Here is a 21,907-nt window from a genome sequence, read left to right on the forward strand (position 1 = left end):
TTGAGCAGGATATGCAGCATGTTGTGGGTAATAATGCAGCATATTATGGGTATTTGTCTGTGTAGCACAACAGGAATGTACACTGGGGTTGAATACATGGAGCTGTATAAAAAAATAAGAAGATAAGGATGGCCAGTAAGCTCTACAAACTGATTTCTCAAAACTAAGGAAATAACATATACCTTCCCTTTGTGTCAAAAAGAGGTCTGTGTCATGCAAAATACCAAGTAGCATGTCCTGAGCAGTTCTGTCAATTGCATCTGTATCCTCTGAGTAATTTTATTTACACATCCTCTTGTGCAAATTTGTCATGTCAAATACAGATTACTTGTATTTTTAGTACTCAGAGTTGCCCTATTGGGGTCCTAATGCCATTTCTATTGGAATAAGTGGTAACATATCTGTTTACTTTGCTAATAAGGGGATCACTTGGAATGACACCTAATGCCACTCTTTCAAAAACAGACAATGCTGCAAAACTTGACTGTTTGGGAACTTCAGAGTATGTGTGATGGAGGTGCCAGGGAAGTGCCACTTTTAAGGTGAATTGCTAAAGCTGCTGCCTTCTTTTCTATGTTTCTTTTTTTCAATTGGAACTCTTTAGAGTTGTTCTTTCCCTATATTTTATCTACACTGGAAAAGTAAGAATCAGGATAGAGCTCTCAAAATCCTGTGAGAAACCAGTAGGAATAGGTTTGACATGGGTCTAACAATTCAAAGGATGAAAGGTCTCAACATTTCAAGTGCTCTAATACTGAAGCAATTGCTGTACTATGTGTGTTCAAACTGAGTAGTTGTTTCACTCATTCCCTTTTCACTGTCAACTCCAATTATTTTAAGAGTTAGGCTTCAGTGAAACTGCATACTTAAAAAGAGTAAAAGATGCTTTGATAGGCTTCAGTAATCAAAGATCTAGAAAAGTAGTGGAGCAAGAACTAAGGGTGGAGACATAATCTCTCAAATGATATAAAACAAAAAAGGGATCCTTTATCTGTGAATTTTTTTAGATAGAATAATGGTTTTCTTTACATATAAATATATAAAGCTGTAAATCCTTTTAAACCAATTTGATGGAAAAAATTAATGCTGTTACTAAAACAGCATCAAAAGTTTTTGTCTGTCTGAAACCATAATCCATAGATTTGGAATTGTACATCAGCATGGTTTTTTAATTAATGGAAAAAAACCAAAACAGTCCAACTGTATGTCTGCAGGACATCTCCATACTGTCTCTGTCTCCATTCAGATTTTTTTCTCCCTTTTGCAGGCTCTTAATTTACAACAATTCTACATAATTCTCTCAAACAAAAACATCTTTCCTTCCCTCACTTGCCTACTCTGAGAAGGATTGATAAACTGCAAAATCTATGAATACTGCTTATGTGGGAAGATGATGGGGTAAAAAGATAATGGTATGGAAAGTACAGGGGAAAATACAGTTGCTATTCCCAGGATGGAATGTGACCTCCCCCACACAACACAGTCTCAGGGGAACTAAAGGAAGGGTGGAGTGGGACACCATGACCAGGCTCTGTTGACACCCTTGCAGAGGAGGGAGGAACTTGGTGGTACTTTCTAGCTGATAAGCTGCTCAGCAGCTGAAAACTAAGTGAGATAAAGAAACATGTCCTGCTGTTGAATCAGCAACTGTGGTGAATTCACTCTCCTTGGACTGACACATGGTCCTTGTTCCAAGGTTATATCTTGTACTATACTGAGATATCTGCACCCGAGGTACAGCCTGTTTTGTCTACTGCCATGTTAGACTACAATGTTGAACAAAGCTTGATGATCAGGGTCTTCTCAGTGACAGTGTAAACAAGGCTACTGGACTTCTAGAGTTTCTATTTTACCAAATGACTGAATGCACTCCTTTGATGATGACAAGAAGAATATAATTACTCTCTAGTTTGTTCCTTGAACTGCAGAAACTGGCTTTAAAATTTGGCTAAAGTGTTTTATTGATAAGAAGACCCTGGAGGTTTTATTGCATAGCACGAGCAGGAAAAAAATTCTGGTTTTGTCTTTGGGTTTCAATTTAAGCAGTTCATGCTCAGTAAGACTGACTTACTAAGATTACTACATGCTTCAGCAGTAACTACATTGCTGCATGTGTAATTGAAGGATTGTACGACTTACACATTTCACCTTGTCTTGAGGAAAAGTTTGTGTAAGCAGAGCAAACATTCCATCATGATTCAGCTGATTCTGAAGGAGATTCAAAACCAGGTGACTCTGAAAGATTTAGGAAATAAGGCACCACTGTAGTGTGTGGTTTTGCTGCAGTTATATCTAAAATTCTCCAAGAAATAGCTCAAAAATTTTGAAAGCCCTGTAAGATTAGACTTTTGGGTTTTTGGGGACACAATAAGGAGGTTCACAGTTCCTCCTGCTCTATTCACTGCATTTTGTGCTTCTTTTAATTAAAATCATTTTGAAAGCATTATCTGCAACATGGAAGAAACAAGGATAAGAACACTTATATTTATGAACATGAAAATGCATAGAATCATGGCAGTATGCCCAAAATTATGTAACTTCATTAGATACTGGAAATGAGAAGGTTTTGAGGAGAGTAAAACCAAGGAGAAACATCTTTTACACTGGGTTCTATTTGTTTTTTTGTTGTTGTTTGTTTTTTTTTTTTGTTTTTTTTTTTTTTTTTTATTTTTTAATGAGCAAATCTACTTTCCTGAATTCTAATACGTGGCTGAGAAGGACGTTTGTGAGACTGTTCTGAAGCGAGAACAATATGTATTCTGAAGATGACCTGTTATCCTGGCAGACCTGTGAGGTTCTGAGTCACCTCAGTAGAAGTCTTAGCAGCCTTCACACAGAGGACAACAGAAAGCTGAGAAGGAATCCCTCACTGTCTAAGAGAGATCTGTGGCCACCAGACCCAGCTTGCAGAAACTCTGTGAGCAGGGAACCCAGAAACTTGGTTGCTAATATCTAGTCACATGTTAAACAGCTTTGTTACAGGTGTAAAGTGCCATCTAGCACTTCAGCAGCTTTGGTTACAAAAATGGGAAAAGCAGAGTGATTACAAATTGATTTCAATGGAAACTGTAGGAATTTACAGGATAAGAGTTCAAGTGGAAAAACTGCTGTCCAGGTGCCTCTGATTGACATGTTGGCTCTGATTGTGTCGTGTATGTAGACAGAGTTCCCAAATTTTGTGAAAATGCCAAAGTCAAACCCTGGCTCATGGGACTGGATGGATACTCCCCAGATGGCCCACTATTTGATGCATTCTGTTCCTTACTTCTCAGATGCTTCTCCAGCCTAGGCTTGAAATTACACTGCTCCTGCCAGTGCTAGTGAGGTGTGGGACATGAAGAGGAATGAAGGGGAAAAAGATGGAACCCTGTGCCTTGATGAGTCTGCAAATGTGAAGGATTTCAAAGTAGGTAAGAGTCAGCAGTAGTCACAAAATAAAGCCTTGTATTCACCCTTTTCTCTAGAGATAGCTTATAAGAAATATGTCTGGCTTTGTGTAAGAAATTTATAGAAAGTCAGGTAGAGATTCTATAGAGATTCTCATGTATGTGTATTAGTGCATAGAAACAGTTACATTTGGTGTGCACAAGCTGCTGATCACATTCTGGTCCAATTAATTATTCCAAGTAATCTCTTTTTAATGTAGTTGTGGGAGAATGTGTTTGCTGTTGTGTGTGTCTGTGAGGTTTTTTGTGTTTGTTTTTTTTATTTTTTTTTGGCATTACTGCTGTTTTTCAATATAAAAAGATACTAAACCCAAGAACTGGAAATGCTGGGATTGTAATTTTTCCAAACAATACAAACTAACTTCAGAGGAACCTAAACCTGAAGAAGACTGTGCATTTTACATTTTCTGTTATCAATCTTCAGTATCTCTCTTCCCCCTACCTTGTGTTAATAAAGAACAATATAATCCCTGATAAAAAAGTATTTCTTTATATCAGGATACTTCTTAACAAATTATTTTATTCTGCATATTGGGTGGATGCAAGGCATTGCTGACACGGCAGGTTGTGGTAAGCAGGCTTATTAATCCCATAGTGAAAGGAAAGGTCAGAAGTGCTAGGCAGTATTCTTTTATTTCTGTAAAAGAGAATGAAAAAGTGTATAATATCTGGCAGCTTTCTCATTCCTTTCCCTCAATGGTTTAATTTTTTATATTGAATACAAAGGTTCAGAAACACTGACAGAAGGTGTGTAAGAAGTCCAGCCGCTCACTTCAGTGAAGCCACCTGCTGTCAAGACCCTTCGGTCCTAGCAGCGAAAGTCTCTGGCATCGGGAGTGCGACTGTCAGGGAGTCTTGTGAATGGTCAGACAGGAGAGTTTCCTTAAAAAACCTTGTGACTGCAGGGTCCTCAGCACAGCCACTCAGGGCAAACATGGCCTGGTTATTTCCAGTCAATTCAGCTGACACCCACGCCAGAAAACCCCCTGGGAGTCAAGCTCTTTGCAGAGATAAATTCAATTCAGTTTGTTTTAGTCATTTTGCCAGTAATAGCTTAGCCATTTTTGAACAGCTCAAGACATGCAGTAATTTGTATACTTGCTTAGCCTGGGGAAGAGAAAAATACTCAAAAAACTCTTATGGCTATGCCACACTTAAATCCCTTGGATAAACTAATGGAGAGCATTAGTTTGCTCTCAGTGGAGAGCAAAAAGATGATTACGGGATCGAAGTACCTCTCTTAGGTTGAGGGAGTCGGGCCTGCTCAGCCTCGAGAAGAACTGAGAGGAGACCTTATCAAGGTCTGTGAGTATCTGAAGAAAGGGTGTCTAGAGGGCGGATCCAGACTCTGCTCAGCAGTGCCGAGCACTAGCACAAGAGTCAACATGCAGAAACGGATGTACAGGAGGCTCCACCCACATATGAGGAATAGCTCCTTTACTGTGCAGTGACCGAGCATTGAGCAGGTTCCCCAAAGAGGTTGTTGAGTCTCCCTAACTGGCGATATTCAAGAACAACCTGGTTGCAATCCTGTATCATTTGCTCTGGGGTGACCCTGCTTGAGCAGGCAGATTGGACCAGATGATCCCCTGCGGTCCCTTCCAACCTGACCCATTCCGTGACAACTCGTCCCTTTACGAGAGCGGGCAGACAGCGTGCGTAAGGAGCGGCCCAGGGAGGGGAAGGCCCGCGGCAGGCGAAGCTGCGCAGCCCCCGCCGGCTGCCGTAGCCTCGGACAAGCCGCGCCCCTTCCTCGCCGCTCCCGCAGCCGGGAGGGGCGGGGGGGCACGGCTGCACCGCCCCCTCGAGCCGCGGGGCGGGGCGGACCGGCGGGGAGCGGCCGGAGCCGGGGCGGCGGCGCTGCTGCCGTGCGGCGGCGGCCGGGGGGCAGGATGGTGTTCGAGTCCCTGGTCGTGGACGTCCTGAACCGTTTCCTTGGCGACTACGTGGTGAACCTGGACAGCTCCCAGCTGAAGCTGGGCATCTGGGGAGGTACGGGCCTGGCGCGCCGCGGGGGAGCCGCAAGCCTGCCCTCATGCCGCCGCGTGCCTTCCTGCCCGGCCGGCTCGCCCTGCCGCCCGCTCAAGGGAGGAGGCCGGGGCGGTGTCCCCTGGGCGCTGCTGGGCTGGACTGGGCCGGGCCGGGCCGGGCCAGGCCGCCTGCGCAGCCGACAACTCTGCCGCCTCTCCACCTGCCCGGCTGCTTAAAAATAGCCGCGGAGGTGGTCAGGCGGGCGGGCTGGGAGGTGGTGTCCGCGGAGCTGCCGGCTGCGGCAGCGGGGGGCGGCGGCAGCGGAGCGGGGGGAGCTGCAGAACGGGGGCAAGAGAAACCAAGCGAAGTGCTGGAGGCGAAGTGCAAAACCGACGCTTCTGTTTTGTTTTTCCATATGGAGCCGCCCGTGCTGTCTCCTAAACGGGGATGGACCTTGACTGGCCGCGGTGTCTGTGGTGCTTGCAGAAAGTTTGGGAGTTGGCGGGCGGGCAGGTTGGAGGCGGGAGCCTGACCTGGTTCTGGGAATGCGAAACTGAACTGGTTTATGGGCGTTTTCCACGCCCGGAAATAAACCGTGCATAAACGCCAAGGGCTCTGGCGGCGTTTTAGTGCTTGTGGGGGTGAGTGGCCTCTCCCCGAATGACAGTGGCATCCCTTGCGTTCTTGGCGCTGCCATCTGTAGGTCTGGAATACTTTTTATTTATAGCCTTAAAGAACCAGCAGTAGGTACTGCCTTAGGTGTTAGCAAAGGCAGTGCCTAGCTGTACTAGGCGGGGTAAGCAGTGGTCTGTAGAATTAAATGAACATGCTAGTTCTGAAAGCAGTGAAGTGTTCTGTTTGAATGCGCACTCCTGAGTTACCCTTAGTAAGGTACCTACAAGAAAGCTGCACCAAAGGTCTGTCAGGCGCAGACTATGGACGGATGCCTGTGATCAGTGCTGGCTCAGTTTTGCATGTGCATCCCAGGTGTCTGCAGCATCAGCAAAAGCAAACACAGAGGTTCAGGGTTTTTTTACAGGTGCATTCATACAGTAGGTGTGAAACATCCTCGAGGTATTTGCCTACCTGCAGTTCCATTCCTAGGTACTCATACACATTAACCAGATTTTGTTCTGGAGCTTCTCCTGGAGCTTTTTGCATCATTTTTGTTGCATTTTGCAACATTTTGTTTTTATCCTTGCTTTCTGTCCTTATTTAGTTTCCTCTTTGTGGTTATTTTCCTTTAGTTAGTCAAGGCGTTCATGCCATCTTTGTGAAGTTCAGTCTCTGTAAGGAGTCTTAACACAGCAACAGCACATGTAACTGCTGGAGACAATGTATTTGTCATTCATCTGTAGCAGTGAGGCTTAATATCGCATGTCTCTTACTGGTTAGGTGAGCCTTACTTGCAAGGTTTAACTAATTGCAGCTTTCTGCAGAACTGTGTCAAGCTAATTGCTTTATGTGTGTACTGAAGTTACCAAGTTTCTTCTTTCTGTTCAATGAAGACAGAACATTTAATGAAAAATATGAAACATTGTAAATGTTTTGGGCAATGTTTGTACATTGCAAAAAAGGTAAAGGCTTCTTTTTTCCAGTTCTCTAAGTTGCTGATGGTTAGTTATAGCAGCTTATGCCTCTGTGAAGCAACTATTAACAGATTAGATGCACATTGTCTCAATTAAAAAAAAACCCCAAACAAAACAATCCAACCCGAAAAGCAAACTAAAAAAACCTCCTCAATTTTACTATGAAGTTTTGATATTCAGCTGTCATATTTTTCTGTGGAACTTAATTTTATTTTTTATTACTTCATCTTCAAGAGGTTCTCATATTTTAGAGGCTTTAGTATATTTTTATTTAAACTGAATATCTCACTTCTCTAGTGCATATATATTAGAATAAAATTGTTTTTTCTCTACATGTTGACTTGTTTATAGTGTATACTGATACATGGAGCTACCAATGTCTTGCTATAAGAGGCTCAGAAATGCTGTGTTTTGTTGGTGAGGCATTACCTGTGGAGTTTTTTCCTGGTCTTCCACATGATGCTATTTTTTGACTTAAATTGTGTTTGATGGTCTGTACATCTGCAATATTTCTTTTAATTCAAATATCTCAAAGGACCTATATATTGCATTCAGCTATGTGAAAGGCAGCAACTATTAGTAGTAACTGCGGTAGAAAAAGTAGAATACGTTAATATGGAGGGCATCATTGATTAGCAGATCCCTAGACTCACAGTATACCTAAAGTCTATGGATAATCTTTTTAGCTTGCTAATTACTAAAATTTTGTAACTAAGGTATTTTTTAAAAAAGTACTATTTTGGCTTTCATATCTTGTGTAAACTTAATAGCTTTTCGTGCTTGTCTGTGTGCTCTGGAAGCATTTCCATTACAGCTATGTGTTTTCTTACAGTGTTTGCCTTTGTGTCTTGATAAGATTGCTAAATTTTACATAGTTCATGTACTATTGAAATTTATTTTAATATTATTTTTATTAATTTTAATCCATCAAATTAAAAGAAAGAAAGAAAAAAAAAAGGAAAGTTGTTTGGGTTTTTTTTCCCCTGTAACAAATCACCAGTGCTTTTTGGATGCTGGAGCATTGCGCAAACTATATATATATATATATATATATATATATAGTCTTTTATTTTAAAAGGCATGTTTTTTTTTTTTTTTGTCTCTGAATGATTAAAAACCAGAGTAGTTTATATTAAAAGGCTGTAGAGAGCAAATTGTGGCCTTGTGGTTTTTTATAGCTAGCCTGTTTGAATTAAGGCTAGTAACCTGTTCATAAATTGAATCTATGTATAAAACCCAATTTTACATCGTTTCAGCCTCGGTAAATTTGGAGCTTTATTATTGACTTTTAATGATCATGCTTAATATTAACCTTGGTTTTGATAAATGAGAGAATTCATCCTGCACTATTAAATCTATTCCATGTTCAATCTGTGTAGTAAAGTTGTTTGATGATGCTGCTCCAGTAAATACATGAACACATTGATAATTACAGTAATGATTTTATTTTTTTTTTCTTGTTAAAACCCCTTCAGATTGAAGGGTAAAAAAATGTAGACTATCCCAGTATTGGAAAAAGATGTTCTATCTGAAAACAATAATGGCTGAGAATGTTGCAAGAGCTGAATGACCTGAAATATAAAAGGCAGTGCAGAAAGTTTAAGGTAGCTCAGCCTACACAGGTATAAAAGCTAATTTGAACGTGTAAAGCCAATACTGTAAAGCCAAGGTTTGGAAGAAAGTGTAAAGGGAGAAAATCATATGCCTAAGGAACTCCATTAATATGAAGCAAGGTAAAAGACTACTGTGTTAGGCAGCCATCAGAGAAAGCTATTGGATAGCTGATAGTGGGAAGGACAGTGTTCTTGAACCTCTCTTTTTGATGTTCACTAAGAAAGATAGTTTCAATGAACTGTGCTAACGAGTGTGCACATACTAGGCTTAGATAAACACGTTGGATAAGTATTTAGGTGAGTTAGATATTTTTGAATGCTCTAGACCTGGTCAAGTTAAGATACTTGAAAAGATGCTTGCAGCAATGTGAGATGTATGCAGTTATCAGTTACCTTTGACAAGAAGTGAAATGCCAGTGACATATCCAGTACTGAAAGACCAGACAATTGTTTAATGACAGTTCATGATGCTATTTTTCAGTGTGTTGGTCAGATCCTCTGTACTGCCCTTTAAAAAACTTAAATCTTGGTTGACTTGGCACACTTGCGTGTTAGGTAATTTCTCAAGCATGTCTTACTTAACACAACTTATTATTTGAGTAGCTGGTGTCTCTTTTTGGGGTACCTGTGTTAGTAAGATGATATAGGCAGATAATTGGCATGTTTGTGAGCACACAGACACTTTGGGTTTTTTTGGCTACAACTATTATTACAGTGAAAGACTACTACTTTTTTTTTTTATTTTGCCCTGTCTCGGTAGAGCAGGCGCAACCTCCTCCCCTCCCCTTACATAACAGCAATTTGAATTCACTTGAGGGATACATAATGTCTAGTAGTTTTTACTGTCTTTCACGATCCATTTTACAATAGATGTCAATAGATGAGGTATTTGGCAGACCCTGATCCTCAAAGGCTTGCAGCTTGTCTCTAGAGGGTATGCTTAAACAGAAATAATTAACAGCACAAAGAAGTGGGAAATGACTAGCAAAAGCAGATGTTTGTGTTAAGTCATCAGAGATATTCACAAGCTGACAATGTTGTTGTAAAAAAGCAGAAATTTTGTTGAAATATTTGAACAGGAATGTTGGATACTGATCACATACTAGCTAAGGTATTTGCATTTTCTGTTCTTTCCTCTCTCTCTTGTCTGCTTTCCTTCCCCTGCCCTTTTATTTAAAGACAGCAGAGAGTGATCAATTAGGTAAAATCTCCAGGATTTTTATGTAGATTAACTTTCTTCCCCCCCTTTATCTTTTGTTTACAACCATAACAAAATTTCTGTTAGGCCTCTGGTAAAGTAGTTTACTCTTAGATCTCTTTTTGCAAGCTGAATTCTTGGTAGTAGATGTTAGTTCATGCATTTAAATTAATGAAGTTATTTTGAATATCTAAAATTAAAATGATAAAGCAATTTTTCTAGAATTTTGACAGCTGTTTTATTTTGTTGAATTACTCACATTGTCCAGAGATCAGTAAATCTAAAAGTTTGCTTTATAAAGTAGTCTAAATAAATTCTAGACTTTTCTGTAGATATTTATAACTGTTCTGGCTTTTATTATTGTTTTGGCTTGCAGCCTGCATGTTTAACCCTAGGTATTTATACAACTCCAACTACTTGTACATACAGTTTCTGAGGTTGCTTAGTTGGGTAATTTTTAATCATGCACTGGATGCATTTCTGACATCAAAACATTTAGTTGCTCCCAGCAGGGGGACATCAGCCCTGCCAAAAAAACCCATCCAACCATCACCAAAACTGATAATCAAATCTTGATGTATTTTCTGATTTTTACAATTAAAATCTACTGTCAATAATCCAAGGCTAATTCATTAACTGTTTTACATCCTGTGACTAGGGTTTATTCCCTGGTTTTCCTGCTTCTGTTTGTGGAGGCTTTTGGTTTTTTTGCCTCCAATCCCCAACAGAATGGTAAGGATTTATGGTAATGTACGTAGATGTACATTTCATTGCAAGAGAAATGGCTACATGTGGTAGAGACTAAATTTTGGTAATGAAGGAGAATACTGGCATGGTCAATAACTACATTTCAAATCCTGAGCATCAGAGTTGGTTGCAAGCTTTGCAAGTGTGGTGACTTTGGAAATATTTCCTATTTACTGCAGGAATATTTAGTCGGTGTCTTGGGCTCTCTCTCAAGTATAGGAAAAAGAAAGATTATATCAATACACAAAAGCTAGTGCCTCTTTAGTAGACTTTTGTATGCTTTGATACTCCATTTGCTGTGATCAGACCATAACAAGGTTCTTGTAAGCAAACTTATATTTTAGTGAACATGTTTCAGTAATTTTATATTGAAATTCAGATGCCTGGAGTTCTACTAATTTCTTATAGCAATTCTTAAGTAAAATATCAAACTTTTTGATTGTAAAACCAAGTGATTGTTTTAAAATTGTAAAATCATAAGCAAAACCAGTGAAGAATTATGTACCTCACTTCGAAATCCTAGCATTTAATGTAGAAATTTCAAAAGCTTCCTATTTGAAACATTATTGATTCTTTGTTTATTGTCTGCCATTATTATGTGCTCAAATAAAATGAGAAATAGTTCTGCCATCACAAAACATTGTTTGTAAATGTTTAAGATAATCCTTACTCACTTTGCAGTATTTTGTTTTTGGAAGCATCTGGGCGGCCAGATTATTGTAGCTTGAGTTATTGTGCCTCTGCGGAACTGTGGCATGTGTCGGACTCTGGATAGATGAGAGAGAATGTTTACACAGCCATCAGTGAAAATGAAGAAACTCAACCCACTTAAACTGTTTCATGTGCCATGTAACCTTACAGTTTCCTTCTGAATGTTTTAACGTGACGCAACTGACCTGAGGAAGTTGCACCTCATGCCTGGTAACTTGGTTACGAACCTGAACCTTTGCTCTGGATACCATTAGAATTACTTGCCATGAATACAATTACAATTAATGATATCTTCTTGAAGAAGCAATGTGGGGGTTTTTTGTGTGTTAAAATGGTCTCTGCAGAGTAAACTTTATCAGGGAATAAATTTAGAATGGAATTGAACCAATGGTATATAAAACTATCACCTTGTTATCGCTTTCAAAAACTATATAGTTCTAATTCCTAGAGTAGTTAACAGACTACTTTTGGAAATGCTCTCTTTGTTTTTTGGTTTTTTTTTTTCCCCTTTTCTGTTGTTCCTGGCAATGTGTGTGTGTTTTAAGGCTTAACAGCAGTGGCATCAGCTGTCAAAAGCCATCCTTCTGCATGTAGTATTTCTCTGGAGAGGGTGATGTTAGCACATGTCAGATGTATACACTTCTACTGGAAAGTGATTATAAATTACTGCAATGAATAAATTAAAACATTAAAACCTACATAGTATTTTGTGGGTGCTATGAGATGGATGGATTAGTTTACGTGATCAGCTCTTCCATATCAGTTCAACAACTTGAGCCAATTCTTCTAGTGTGTACGCTTTTGAGATTTGGGTCCAGTTTCCCAAAATTGGTGGTACTTTGAACAGTTGTTGATTGCCATTAGTGCTATATAACTGCAAGAATATTCTTGCAATTGGAGCTCCTATTTCCCCATACATTTTGCTGTTTCTAACATGCATCCCGAAAGAAAAGCATTTTTGGTCAATTCAATCTTTGTTTGCAGCCTCAAGTTGTATTCCTTTCCAGGCCTGTAATCTGCTTCTGGTTTCTGGAATCTCATTTCTGTCCCTGCTCAGCTGTATCAGATGTCTGTTCCATGTGCATGTGTTAATGCTATACAACTAGTTTGAACGTAACCATCACAGAAGCTCCATTCTTCTTGTAGATTTTGCAGAAGACATTTCATTGGACTGTGTGCATGTTTAAGTTATGAGTTTTCTGGTGCAAGTATTCCTTTTGTTCTGGCAAGTGTTTAATGTAAAGTATATTATAAAACTGATCTTGCAATTTAAATTTTCTGTGTTCACAGAATACTGAATTTCTCTCCTTAAAAATTAGATTACTGAAATACTCCCTGTGAATTTTTGTAGGCCTATAAATAAAACTGGCAAGAATAAGATCTTTTGTGGGCTAAAATTCCACTCACATTTACTGTTGCTAGATTTCTACAAGGATAGGAAACAGATGGTTGAGGAAAAAGAGGCTAACTTTAGATTTAAAAATGGGTTCTTACAAAATTGAGACAAGATTTTCCAGCATCTTTACTTTGAGTAATTTTAGTTTATTTTCATGGACATGCAAGTGCCATGAGACAATCTCGGATATTATTTTGTGGAATGATTAATCGTCTTTCATGGTCTTAATCATCTTTCATGGATATTTGATATGTAGGCTGTGAATCTCTCCACAGTAGAAGTTTTGGGAACCATAGGTCATGGACCACTGGGGTGCCCCACTGTGAAGGGGAAGGGAGCACCCAAAATTTGTAGATACCTGTGGTCAAAAAGGAACCCCAGAAGTTAGTGTGTCTGTAAAAACTTAAGAAGTTTTGCTAATAAATTATATACACAGTGTGGAAGTTGGTGTAAATTAGTCTCTTATAGTGTAAACACATGGTAGTAAGTCTTGGATAAGGGATGGGTGAAAGAGAGGAGAGACACACAGAGACTAAAGGGTGGTACAGAGAAAGAAAGGAAGGAACATCGGCAGTCCTGACTCCAGCATCATTGCAGTGGATGGAGTGTCCATGGTCGTGGGGCACATGTGTGTTCAGGTTTGATTCTGGGTACCTTTACACAGTTAAGATTTCTGTGCTATGGGGCTAATTTGCTTGTTTACTGTGCAAGTGAGTTATCACTTGCAGTTTGTTCTTCTAGACCTTTCTGGAAATGGGTCAGAGGTCTTCCCTCCATACTGGATTGACTTTAGGTTGACAGTCTATGCCTACTTCTTGACCTCATTCCTTGATTTATGCTCTATTTCAGGAGCCAGAACATAGACCTTTGTCCAAGAAAAGTTCTGGCTTATGTCTGTATGGCCACCTTTTCCTGCCACATCCTATTCTTTCTCATGACGTGTTCTTACCAACTGATCTTTGTTGACTCCACTGCTGTCCTCCATTTGTGTTTGAGACATTAGGCCCCTTGTCTTCTAGGCTTCTGTAACCCACTGATTCAGACTCTGGGACTTGCAGTGTCTACCAGTTGCTTATTGCTTATTTGCTTATTCCAGTTTTTCTTGTTGGCTTCTTTTCTTTTAGGAGCTGTAGCACTGAAAAATCTGGAAATAAAAGAAAATGCACTGGTAAGCTAGTGAAAATAACAATAATACTTGCAAAAATTATTCCTGAGCTATGTTTTATGTGTTTAATGGGCTTAATGGGTTTATTGTGCATTTTTTGATTCTTATTTTAGAACACACTTTCTTTTAAGTGGAAGCTTACTGACTTGCTTTCTCTGCACCTATATAGATTATTTGATTAATTTGAGATTAAATTTAAAGGGCAAAGTGTATACATTTTTTTCCCCCTAAGAGAGCTCTCAGCGATTACTAAAGGAATGTGCTTAGGCAAGAGCAGTATTGGAAGACCTTTTTTTTGCTATAGCTCATGAAGCTAAAACTTTGTTTTTGGGAATGTATTTAGCCTAACATAGCATAACAGTCTAAATTGGTAACCAAATGCTTGCCTATCCATTATACTGACTTCTTTTTTTCTGTGGTTGACAGGTAAGCTTGTTAAGGTTATCATGATACCTTTTCCTGCATTGGAACATATCACAGGTTGCTGAATTGAACTTAAATTTTCTAAACCTCTTTCTTTCAGAGTCAGTTGGATGTGCCATTTAAAGTTAAAGCAGGACATATTAGTAAGTTGCATTTTATCTTGTACACATACAGGAGTTTCTGTAAGTGCTACCTTTCCTTGCAAGTGGCTTTAGGCATCCTAAGCAAGTAATTTCCATATGTTTGTTGATTTGTATACTTTGTGAACTCTAAAGTTGTCTCTTCTGAAAAGAAACTTTGAGGAAACTCCTTTCAATAAAGTATACTGGAGTCTTGTTTAATCATCTCAATATTAATGAGAAAATAGCCCAACACTGCAAAGATGAGCAATTGGCAGGACTGGATCTTGTTCCTTGTCTTTACAAGACTCCACAACTGATTTTTACCTTTCACTTGCCTTTTCTTCTCCTTCCTTCCTTGTTTTTGTGAAAATAAAAAGTTTTCTTTTTGCAAGTTGATTGTCTTGTAAAAGTTTTTTCTTAAAGTAAACTAAGTCTAAAGCCATATACTTCCTTTAAATTGACCCTGGAATAATGTGTTTTCTGTGACTGATTTAGTATTTTATTAAGATTTGCACTTGGGAGGCACTTAACCTCAAGATCCCTGTGTTCACAAAACCTAGTATTTAGCTGACTGATGATGTGTGAGCTTCCCATGTGCTTTTCTTTCTCTGAAGATGCTGCAGTGGATTTTCAAGGAGGGAGACATTGCTGTTAAGAGGGAGGAATGTATTTCAAAGAAATAAAGAAAGACTGTAGACTTGATAGTTCTAATCATGGAAAAACATCTCATGTTGTCTGTGTATTGTGTAAGAAAATACAACTCAGCTGAGGCATCTTTTGCCTCAGGTGCACTGGGGTAATTTCTGTCCAGTATAATAATTGTTAAAGAGATTTTGTGTTTAATATCAATTATCTTTGCATTTCTTTTCCAGCCAGCTATTTAATTGTATACTTCAACCTTTTCTTTTGTGTTTGTAGGTCAGCTTAACCTACAGATTCCATGGCAAAACCTTTATACTCAACCTGTTGAGGCAGTCCTTGATGGAGTTTATTTGCTTATTGTGCCCACAGCCAGTAAGTTAATGTATAGGAAGAAGTGACTGTGGATTGGTGGGGTTTCAGAATTATCAGGAATGGATTGATACTGTTTTTGTGAGCTTTATTCTTAGTAGATACTTTTAGCAATTACAGTTAAATAATGGGGTGGAAGTCTTTCAGTAACTGAGGTTTCATCATCTAATTTTTTTGCTATGTAACTTGTTACAAAAACATAAAAATTACCGCTCTTGAAACAGTATCTTTAAAAAATATATAAGGCTTTTTGATATTATGCATTTTTGCTTTATGTGTTTAGCCATAAAATATGATGCTGAAAAAGAAGCCAAGCACTTCCTGGAAGCAAGACAAAGGGAATTGCAGAGAATAGAAGAAGCAAAGCAGAAGATAGCTGACCAAGGTAAAGGTGGGAAAAGCTAATGAAAGTGATGCTGCGTCTTTCTTTACTTTAATCCAGAAAGATGCAAATTTTGTCAATGTCTTCTACATTCTTGTTTTTTCCTTGTTACTTAAAAACCTATGAGTTATGATTTTTTAGGTATAATTGCCATCAGTATTGCAGAACCAGCATTCATTCTGAACATAAAAAGTTTTGAGCGTTGATGTGATCTGATATAAATTAGACTTTTGAAATACTGCTTTTTTTATCACATGTTATCTGACAGTTTCTTTCCTCTTTCATAAGAAAGAGTTTGTTTCCAGTGTCAAAGCATTTTTACCAGTATAGCTTTTTAAAGGTTTGTTACAATTTCTTCTTCATTACATGCGGATTGTAATCTTTTTAAATTCAACTTCTGGTACTTCCAAGAAGTATGATTTGCTCTCTTAGAGTATTGGTGGGTGCTGGTCATACTTTGGAACTATCTGATTCTTCACTCTGCAGGTAGTAAAGCTAGGAAACCTTCTAATCTGAGAGTGTAAATTTTGTGGATTATACAGAGCAAACATGTATCTATGCAACTGGAGTATAATGTAATAGAAAACACTTAAGCTAAATGTATTGTGTTATTGTTTTGTTTAATTAAGAAAATATTGGAATGTAAACAAAATATTAAGTTGTTTTCCTTTAACATAGATAAAGTAAAAGAAGAGAAACAAGACACTTTTGTAGAAAAGCTAGTTACTCAGGTCATCAAAAATCTTCAGCTGAAAATTTCCAACATCCATATTCGCTATGAAGACGATGTAAGTGCTTTTGTATATCTTACCGTAAGGGACTGTGCACTGTAACATAAAATTGGGAACCTGTCTGATTTTTTCTAGTTGCTTTTTATGCTGAGAGAATATTAGTAAAGTTGTGAACTTTTATTAATTTGATAAAAAAAACCCAAACAAACTGAAAAAAAGCTTGGACAAAAATGTAAAGATACTTAAATTCTTAGCCAAATATATGCTTGTAGAGTATGAAATAATTATTTTTTTGTCTTTTCCTGTGTTCTGTTAGATCACAAATCGTGATAACCCCTTGTCATTTGGGATTTCACTTCAGAATCTAAGTATGCAGGTAATTTTATTTCTCACTTTTTATCTGAAAAACTTGTTAATATATACCAATAGGTGAAGTTGTGCTTTTGTGTGTTGTGCTTTCTGGTAGCATACTGTCTAATGGAAAATACACCTGTAATTATCTGCAATGTACAATGGTATGGTTTCCAATACACTTTCCTATATTTAGGCTGTTCATTCTGAATATTTTACTGAAACTGACTTGAGCTCCAAAAAAAAATGTTACTGGCTGATAACAGGAAGTGGTGGGAATGGAAAAAGAAAAAAAAAAGATGACATTTTTTTCAACTGGAGCTAATTTTTTTTTTTGATCTGTGAACTGCACTTTAAGGTGCTTAGAGTAGTAATCACAAGATGGTCTGAAGTTTTTTTCTGGAAGACTATGTAGTAGGATCAGTATGTTGGTTGCTGAGTTGCACTGATTCAGTAGTTTTTGCTGTCTTAACTGCTGGTTTTATAGAAAATATGTCCTAAGTAAATGTTACTTTCTTGAATGAAATGGTGGTTTTGTGAATGCTTTTTCCTAGCACATTAAAGGGTCTTCTTTAGGCTCAAACTAAAATTGCTTGCTTCCAGAATTATAAATTAATTCTTTCCCTTGTTTATCTCTGTCCAAAGAGCCTGTCCAAAAATATTATTGGTGTAAAGGAAAACATTTTACAATAATGAAAGCAGAATCTTAGAGTACCTTTGGTTCTTATGTACAGCCTGTCAGAGTACATACATGTACATGTTTTTGGAGGAAGTAGCCTTTTCAAGCTTTCACTTAAAGTAATGCATTAATCATCTTAAATCAGAAGATTGTATTCCATTATTTTCCATGGCATTTAATTACAATGATGTAACTGTCATTTTCTGTAGTTTGTTTCAGTTATAACATGTTGGTGGATTATAGATACTGGAGTATTTTTGTTTAATTCTCATTTCAGACCTCAGATAAGAATTGGAATCCTTGTTTACATGATGAAACTGCCAAGTTGTTCCACAAGGTACAGTATAGCCAGTACGCTAAAGAGAGACTTGCTAATAAAACAAGCTGCATTAGAGTTTCAGAAAGTAAGATCAAGAAAACATGTAACTGTGTAGACTCTATAGCAAAAGTAACATTCTGAATATTTTTATTCATCAGACTTTGTGAAATCCAAATTATTAATGTAAAATTTGTGGATAACAATACATATGTTCTCTTGTATTTTCAGCTTGTGCGACTGGATAACCTTTTTGCTTATTGGAATGTGAAATCAGAAATGTTTTACCATGGTGGCTGGGATGAATCATTGGTAAGATAGTGTATCTAGTCTTCTAGTTGAAACTGGGAAGCAGAGAACATGCTTCACATTCAGGCCTGCTTCTTTTTATGTCAGTGTCCTGGGTAATTGTTTGTAACTAAAAGGTTTTTTTGGGAAAAAACAGTGTATGTTAAGGCTTTTATGTGATGAAAGTATAATTCTCATCTGAGAAAGTTAAAAAAATCAGTTTTGTGCCAGTAACAGAATTTAGACAATTGACGGTCATCTTACCACTGTTCAGTGATTTTTATTAGCTAAGTATAGACATACCATTCTGTTAAAAACATAGATGAGTATTTTGAATTTTACTTTGAGCCAGAGGGATTATCTGAGAGCTGTTTAAAAATGCTAACATTTTGTACTTTAAAAACTTTATCTGGAAATAGAAGTGCAACTTACTGTTCACTCCATTGCGTGTATAGGTTAACTTAAAACAGGGAGTTGCCAGCCACAACATGATTCCAGATGGTTATGATTTTGGTAAGTGTTATTTAATTGTAGTATTAATTTTTAATTGTAATTTTTACTTCATCTCAGTGGTTGTCACTTTGGCTGTTCCTCAAAGATTTTACTAAGGAGTGCAGTTTAAACCTGGAAGAGTAACTGTCTTTGTGACAGTGAATACTGTATTGTTTAGGTATATAAAAAAAGTCCTGATAAAAGTGAGTCTTGAGTCATGTATTATTCTAATGGAATGTTGTACATAGATTCTCATTGTTAACATCTTTTGATTAATTCCTTTATTTAAGAAGTTTAGCAACAACATACGCACTGTGTAAGTTTGGTGAATTCAGATTAGCTTGAGTATGTTTTTGAGGTCACCTGCTTTATGCAAACTATCTTTCTTCCATGAGAGGTAGAAATAGTAATCACACAACTTTGAAACATTAATTCCTTTTTTTTTTGGTGGAAATATTGCAAGTTATATTGCTTTGAGTATTACTTTCTAAGTCTGAAAATCAAAATCACATTGGCATCACTCAAATATGGTGATAGTTTGCTTTCCATTGCATGGAATCATGTGTATCTGTGTGACTGTTTAGAAAATGTTCACAAGTCTGAATGGCCTTGGGAGTGGCTTGTTCTCCAGCAGGAAAGTCCTCAGTTCTCTATAGCCGGGGTTAAAAAAGGCACTGTCAGTTTTATGCTGCTACCTTCCCCGAAAAGAGTCTCTATGTTGACTGACAGAGAACTATCTAGTAATTTCTTCTGATTCCTTACCTCTCTTTTTTGGTTGCTGGATTTGATTATTTTTGCAAGAAAACAAGTATTAAAACATTGTCAGTTGTTTAAGTCTTTATGTGGTAAGTTCAAAATGGGTGTATGTAAAGCTTAGGATTCAAGATTTACTCTCTTAAAATTCAGCAGTGCCATCAGAGATGCTAACTATGATAGTGTACTGTGGTAAATGAAAATTTGGTCCCATTTGAGACAAGTCTTTAAAAGTCTAAAACTTTGATAGGAAGGTAATAAGCATGAAGTCCAATTTTATCACTTAATGTAAATAAACAAATAATATACTTAAATAAACAAACAAACAAATATTATACTTATGTATAAGAATCATAAAAAAATGAACTTTAGGAAGCTAAATATAGGGAGAAAATTAATTGAAATGCTACTGTATAGAGGTGTAGCTAAAAGTTTCATGGTTTTTTCTTGCAAAACTGCATGTTTCCACTACTATGAACCTTTCAGAGAATTTGGAATATTGTATCTGTAGGTAACGTATCAGTATTTTTGCTGAGATGAAAGAAGTAATATTTGAAAAAAATGATTTACACGAATTCAGATAATATAAAAATTCTTACTGTTGGATCAATTGCTGAAACAGATGAAAATATTGAACTAAACAGGGCTTCAAAAGCCTGATATTTCCAAACTGGAACAGATAAAATAGTTCTGCTCTGGATCTTTTTTCTTGTGATATACCTCACTTTTATGTAGAATGCATATTGATTTTGTTCCATGCTTACTTGGGCTTGAAATTAGAAATATGAAGTGTTTGGTTTTAACCATTGTTGTGAGTATAATTTATCAAAGAGTAAAGCATTTGTAACAGCAACAACAACAACCAAATTTTAAGAAGTAAGAGTTCCTATAGTGAAATAAATGCTGTATTTGTAACTGTCTTGTATTATAAGTGTATCAGAACCAAAATGATCCCATTTGTTACAAATGTAAACTATTTATTGAAACATCTGTATGTAATTCAGTGTACAGGAAAGTTTGTGGTGGTGCTCTGCAAAATTTGGTAAATGTTGCCAGAGTGAAACTGAAAATTGAGATTGTGTTCTATTTTAAGTTGTGTTGGTGCAGTTCGTGTTTTTCAAGCCTAGCATTCTAAAACGAATAGTCTGGCATAATTTAAGATAAATATACGTGTAATTTATTGCAGTCTGAAATAATTTAATTGCACTTTTTATATCAACTTGTATTTTTTAGTATTCCGCCCCATTTCAGCTAAAGCCAAGCTCCTTATGAATCCTCGATCCGATGTTGACTTTTCATCACCGAAAATAGATCTAGATGTAAACTTACAGGATATAACTGTTGAATTCAATAAGCCACAGGTACCAGTTATTTTTCTGAAGTTATATGTAACATAGTAAAAAAGTTAGTTTGCAAGAATTAAGAAAGGTGGTCTGAAATTTTATAGTGTACATGTGGAATCCATTAACTTAGTCTTGGTTTTTTTTGAAACTGATTTTCACTTCAAAGAGAAGCTTGATAGCTGTTGTTCTCAGAAAGATAATAATGCTCAGTTTGAATTTGTTTGCCTAGTACTTCAGTGTTATGGAGCTTCTTGAGTCTATTGATATGATGACTCGAAATCTGCCATATAGGAAGTACAGACCTGATGTTCCAGTGCACAACAATGCCAAGACATGGTAGGTAACCTTAGACTTTGAAAATAATTTGTTAGTTATTAACCTGAAATAATTACCAAGGAATTGCTTCTTTCTTAAGGAGGTTAGAACTCATTTCATTCTGAAAGGAGGTATTTTGTTTTTACAATTCTTTTTAAGCTAGCATTGTAGGAGGTTGAGGAGGACCTCATCATACCAAACCTGTAGATACAGTATTTGAAAACCTGTGATTGCACTCTTAAAGACCATTATCAGGAACTTAAGTCTCAGAGTATTTTTGTGTCATAAATTTGTTTAAGTGAAATCCCCCCCTGTTACATGTTAAGTAGCTCTACAAGAACATAGCTATTGCCTAAAAACAGGCAAACCTTTGCAACACAGATGGCAAGGATTTGATTTCTTTTCAGAAGATTCCTTAAAAATATATTTTTATTACTCTCACATATGCATGCATAGATTTGACAGCAATCTGTCAACTTTGTATGGGGAAAAGAGAGTAAAATTCTTAGATTTCTCAGCTCAGAAGTATGCTATTAGTCTGGAGATTTCACTCTTGACAACTTGAATTTGTATTAAGTGAGAGTCTGAAAGCTATAGGAGTCTTTTCAATATATGAAAAGAAAGATAAGCTATACATTTGTGTTTGCTTTTAGGTGGAAATATGTTATTGATGGCATCCTTAAAGTAAATGTTCAACCTAAACTCCAAATGTGGTCATGGGAACATATTTCACATCATAGAAAGCAAGTGAAGAACTATAAAGAGTTGTATAAAACAAAGATAACATCAAAAAAACCTAATGAAGAAATCTTGAAGTTGTTGGAGGTTAGTAACTTTCTGTTGAAGGCTTAAATATTGTTCATCT

At 37.2% G+C, this 21,907-nt stretch overlaps 1 protein-coding gene across 5 annotated transcripts in view; it reads left to right on the forward strand.

Annotated features, from left to right (window-relative positions):
- The first annotated feature begins 5,290 nt into the window (after window positions 1–5,290).
- Window positions 5,291–21,907, forward strand: part of VPS13A (vacuolar protein sorting 13 homolog A) — a 109,681-nt gene continuing 93,064 nt past the window's right edge. For all 5 annotated transcript variants that reach the window (XM_064736814.1, XM_064736813.1, XM_064736815.1 and 2 more), the window contains exons 1-13: window positions 5,291–5,438; window positions 13,796–13,839; window positions 14,360–14,402; window positions 15,300–15,395; window positions 15,676–15,777; window positions 16,453–16,562; window positions 16,822–16,881; window positions 17,813–17,872; window positions 18,083–18,163; window positions 18,595–18,652; window positions 20,618–20,745; window positions 20,957–21,063; window positions 21,696–21,867. In XM_064736814.1, coding sequence (XP_064592884.1) covers window positions 5,339–5,438; window positions 13,796–13,839; window positions 14,360–14,402; window positions 15,300–15,395; window positions 15,676–15,777; window positions 16,453–16,562; window positions 16,822–16,881; window positions 17,813–17,872; window positions 18,083–18,163; window positions 18,595–18,652; window positions 20,618–20,745; window positions 20,957–21,063; window positions 21,696–21,867 — 1,161 coding nt within the window. In that variant the 5' untranslated portion in view covers window positions 5,291–5,338. The remainder of the gene's footprint in view (window positions 5,439–13,795; window positions 13,840–14,359; window positions 14,403–15,299; window positions 15,396–15,675; window positions 15,778–16,452; window positions 16,563–16,821; window positions 16,882–17,812; window positions 17,873–18,082; window positions 18,164–18,594; window positions 18,653–20,617; window positions 20,746–20,956; window positions 21,064–21,695; window positions 21,868–21,907) is intronic.

This window comes from Zonotrichia leucophrys, chromosome Z (assembly GCF_028769735.1).
Source record: "Zonotrichia leucophrys gambelii isolate GWCS_2022_RI chromosome Z, RI_Zleu_2.0, whole genome shotgun sequence".
Taxonomy (NCBI): domain Eukaryota; kingdom Metazoa; phylum Chordata; class Aves; order Passeriformes; family Passerellidae; genus Zonotrichia; species Zonotrichia leucophrys.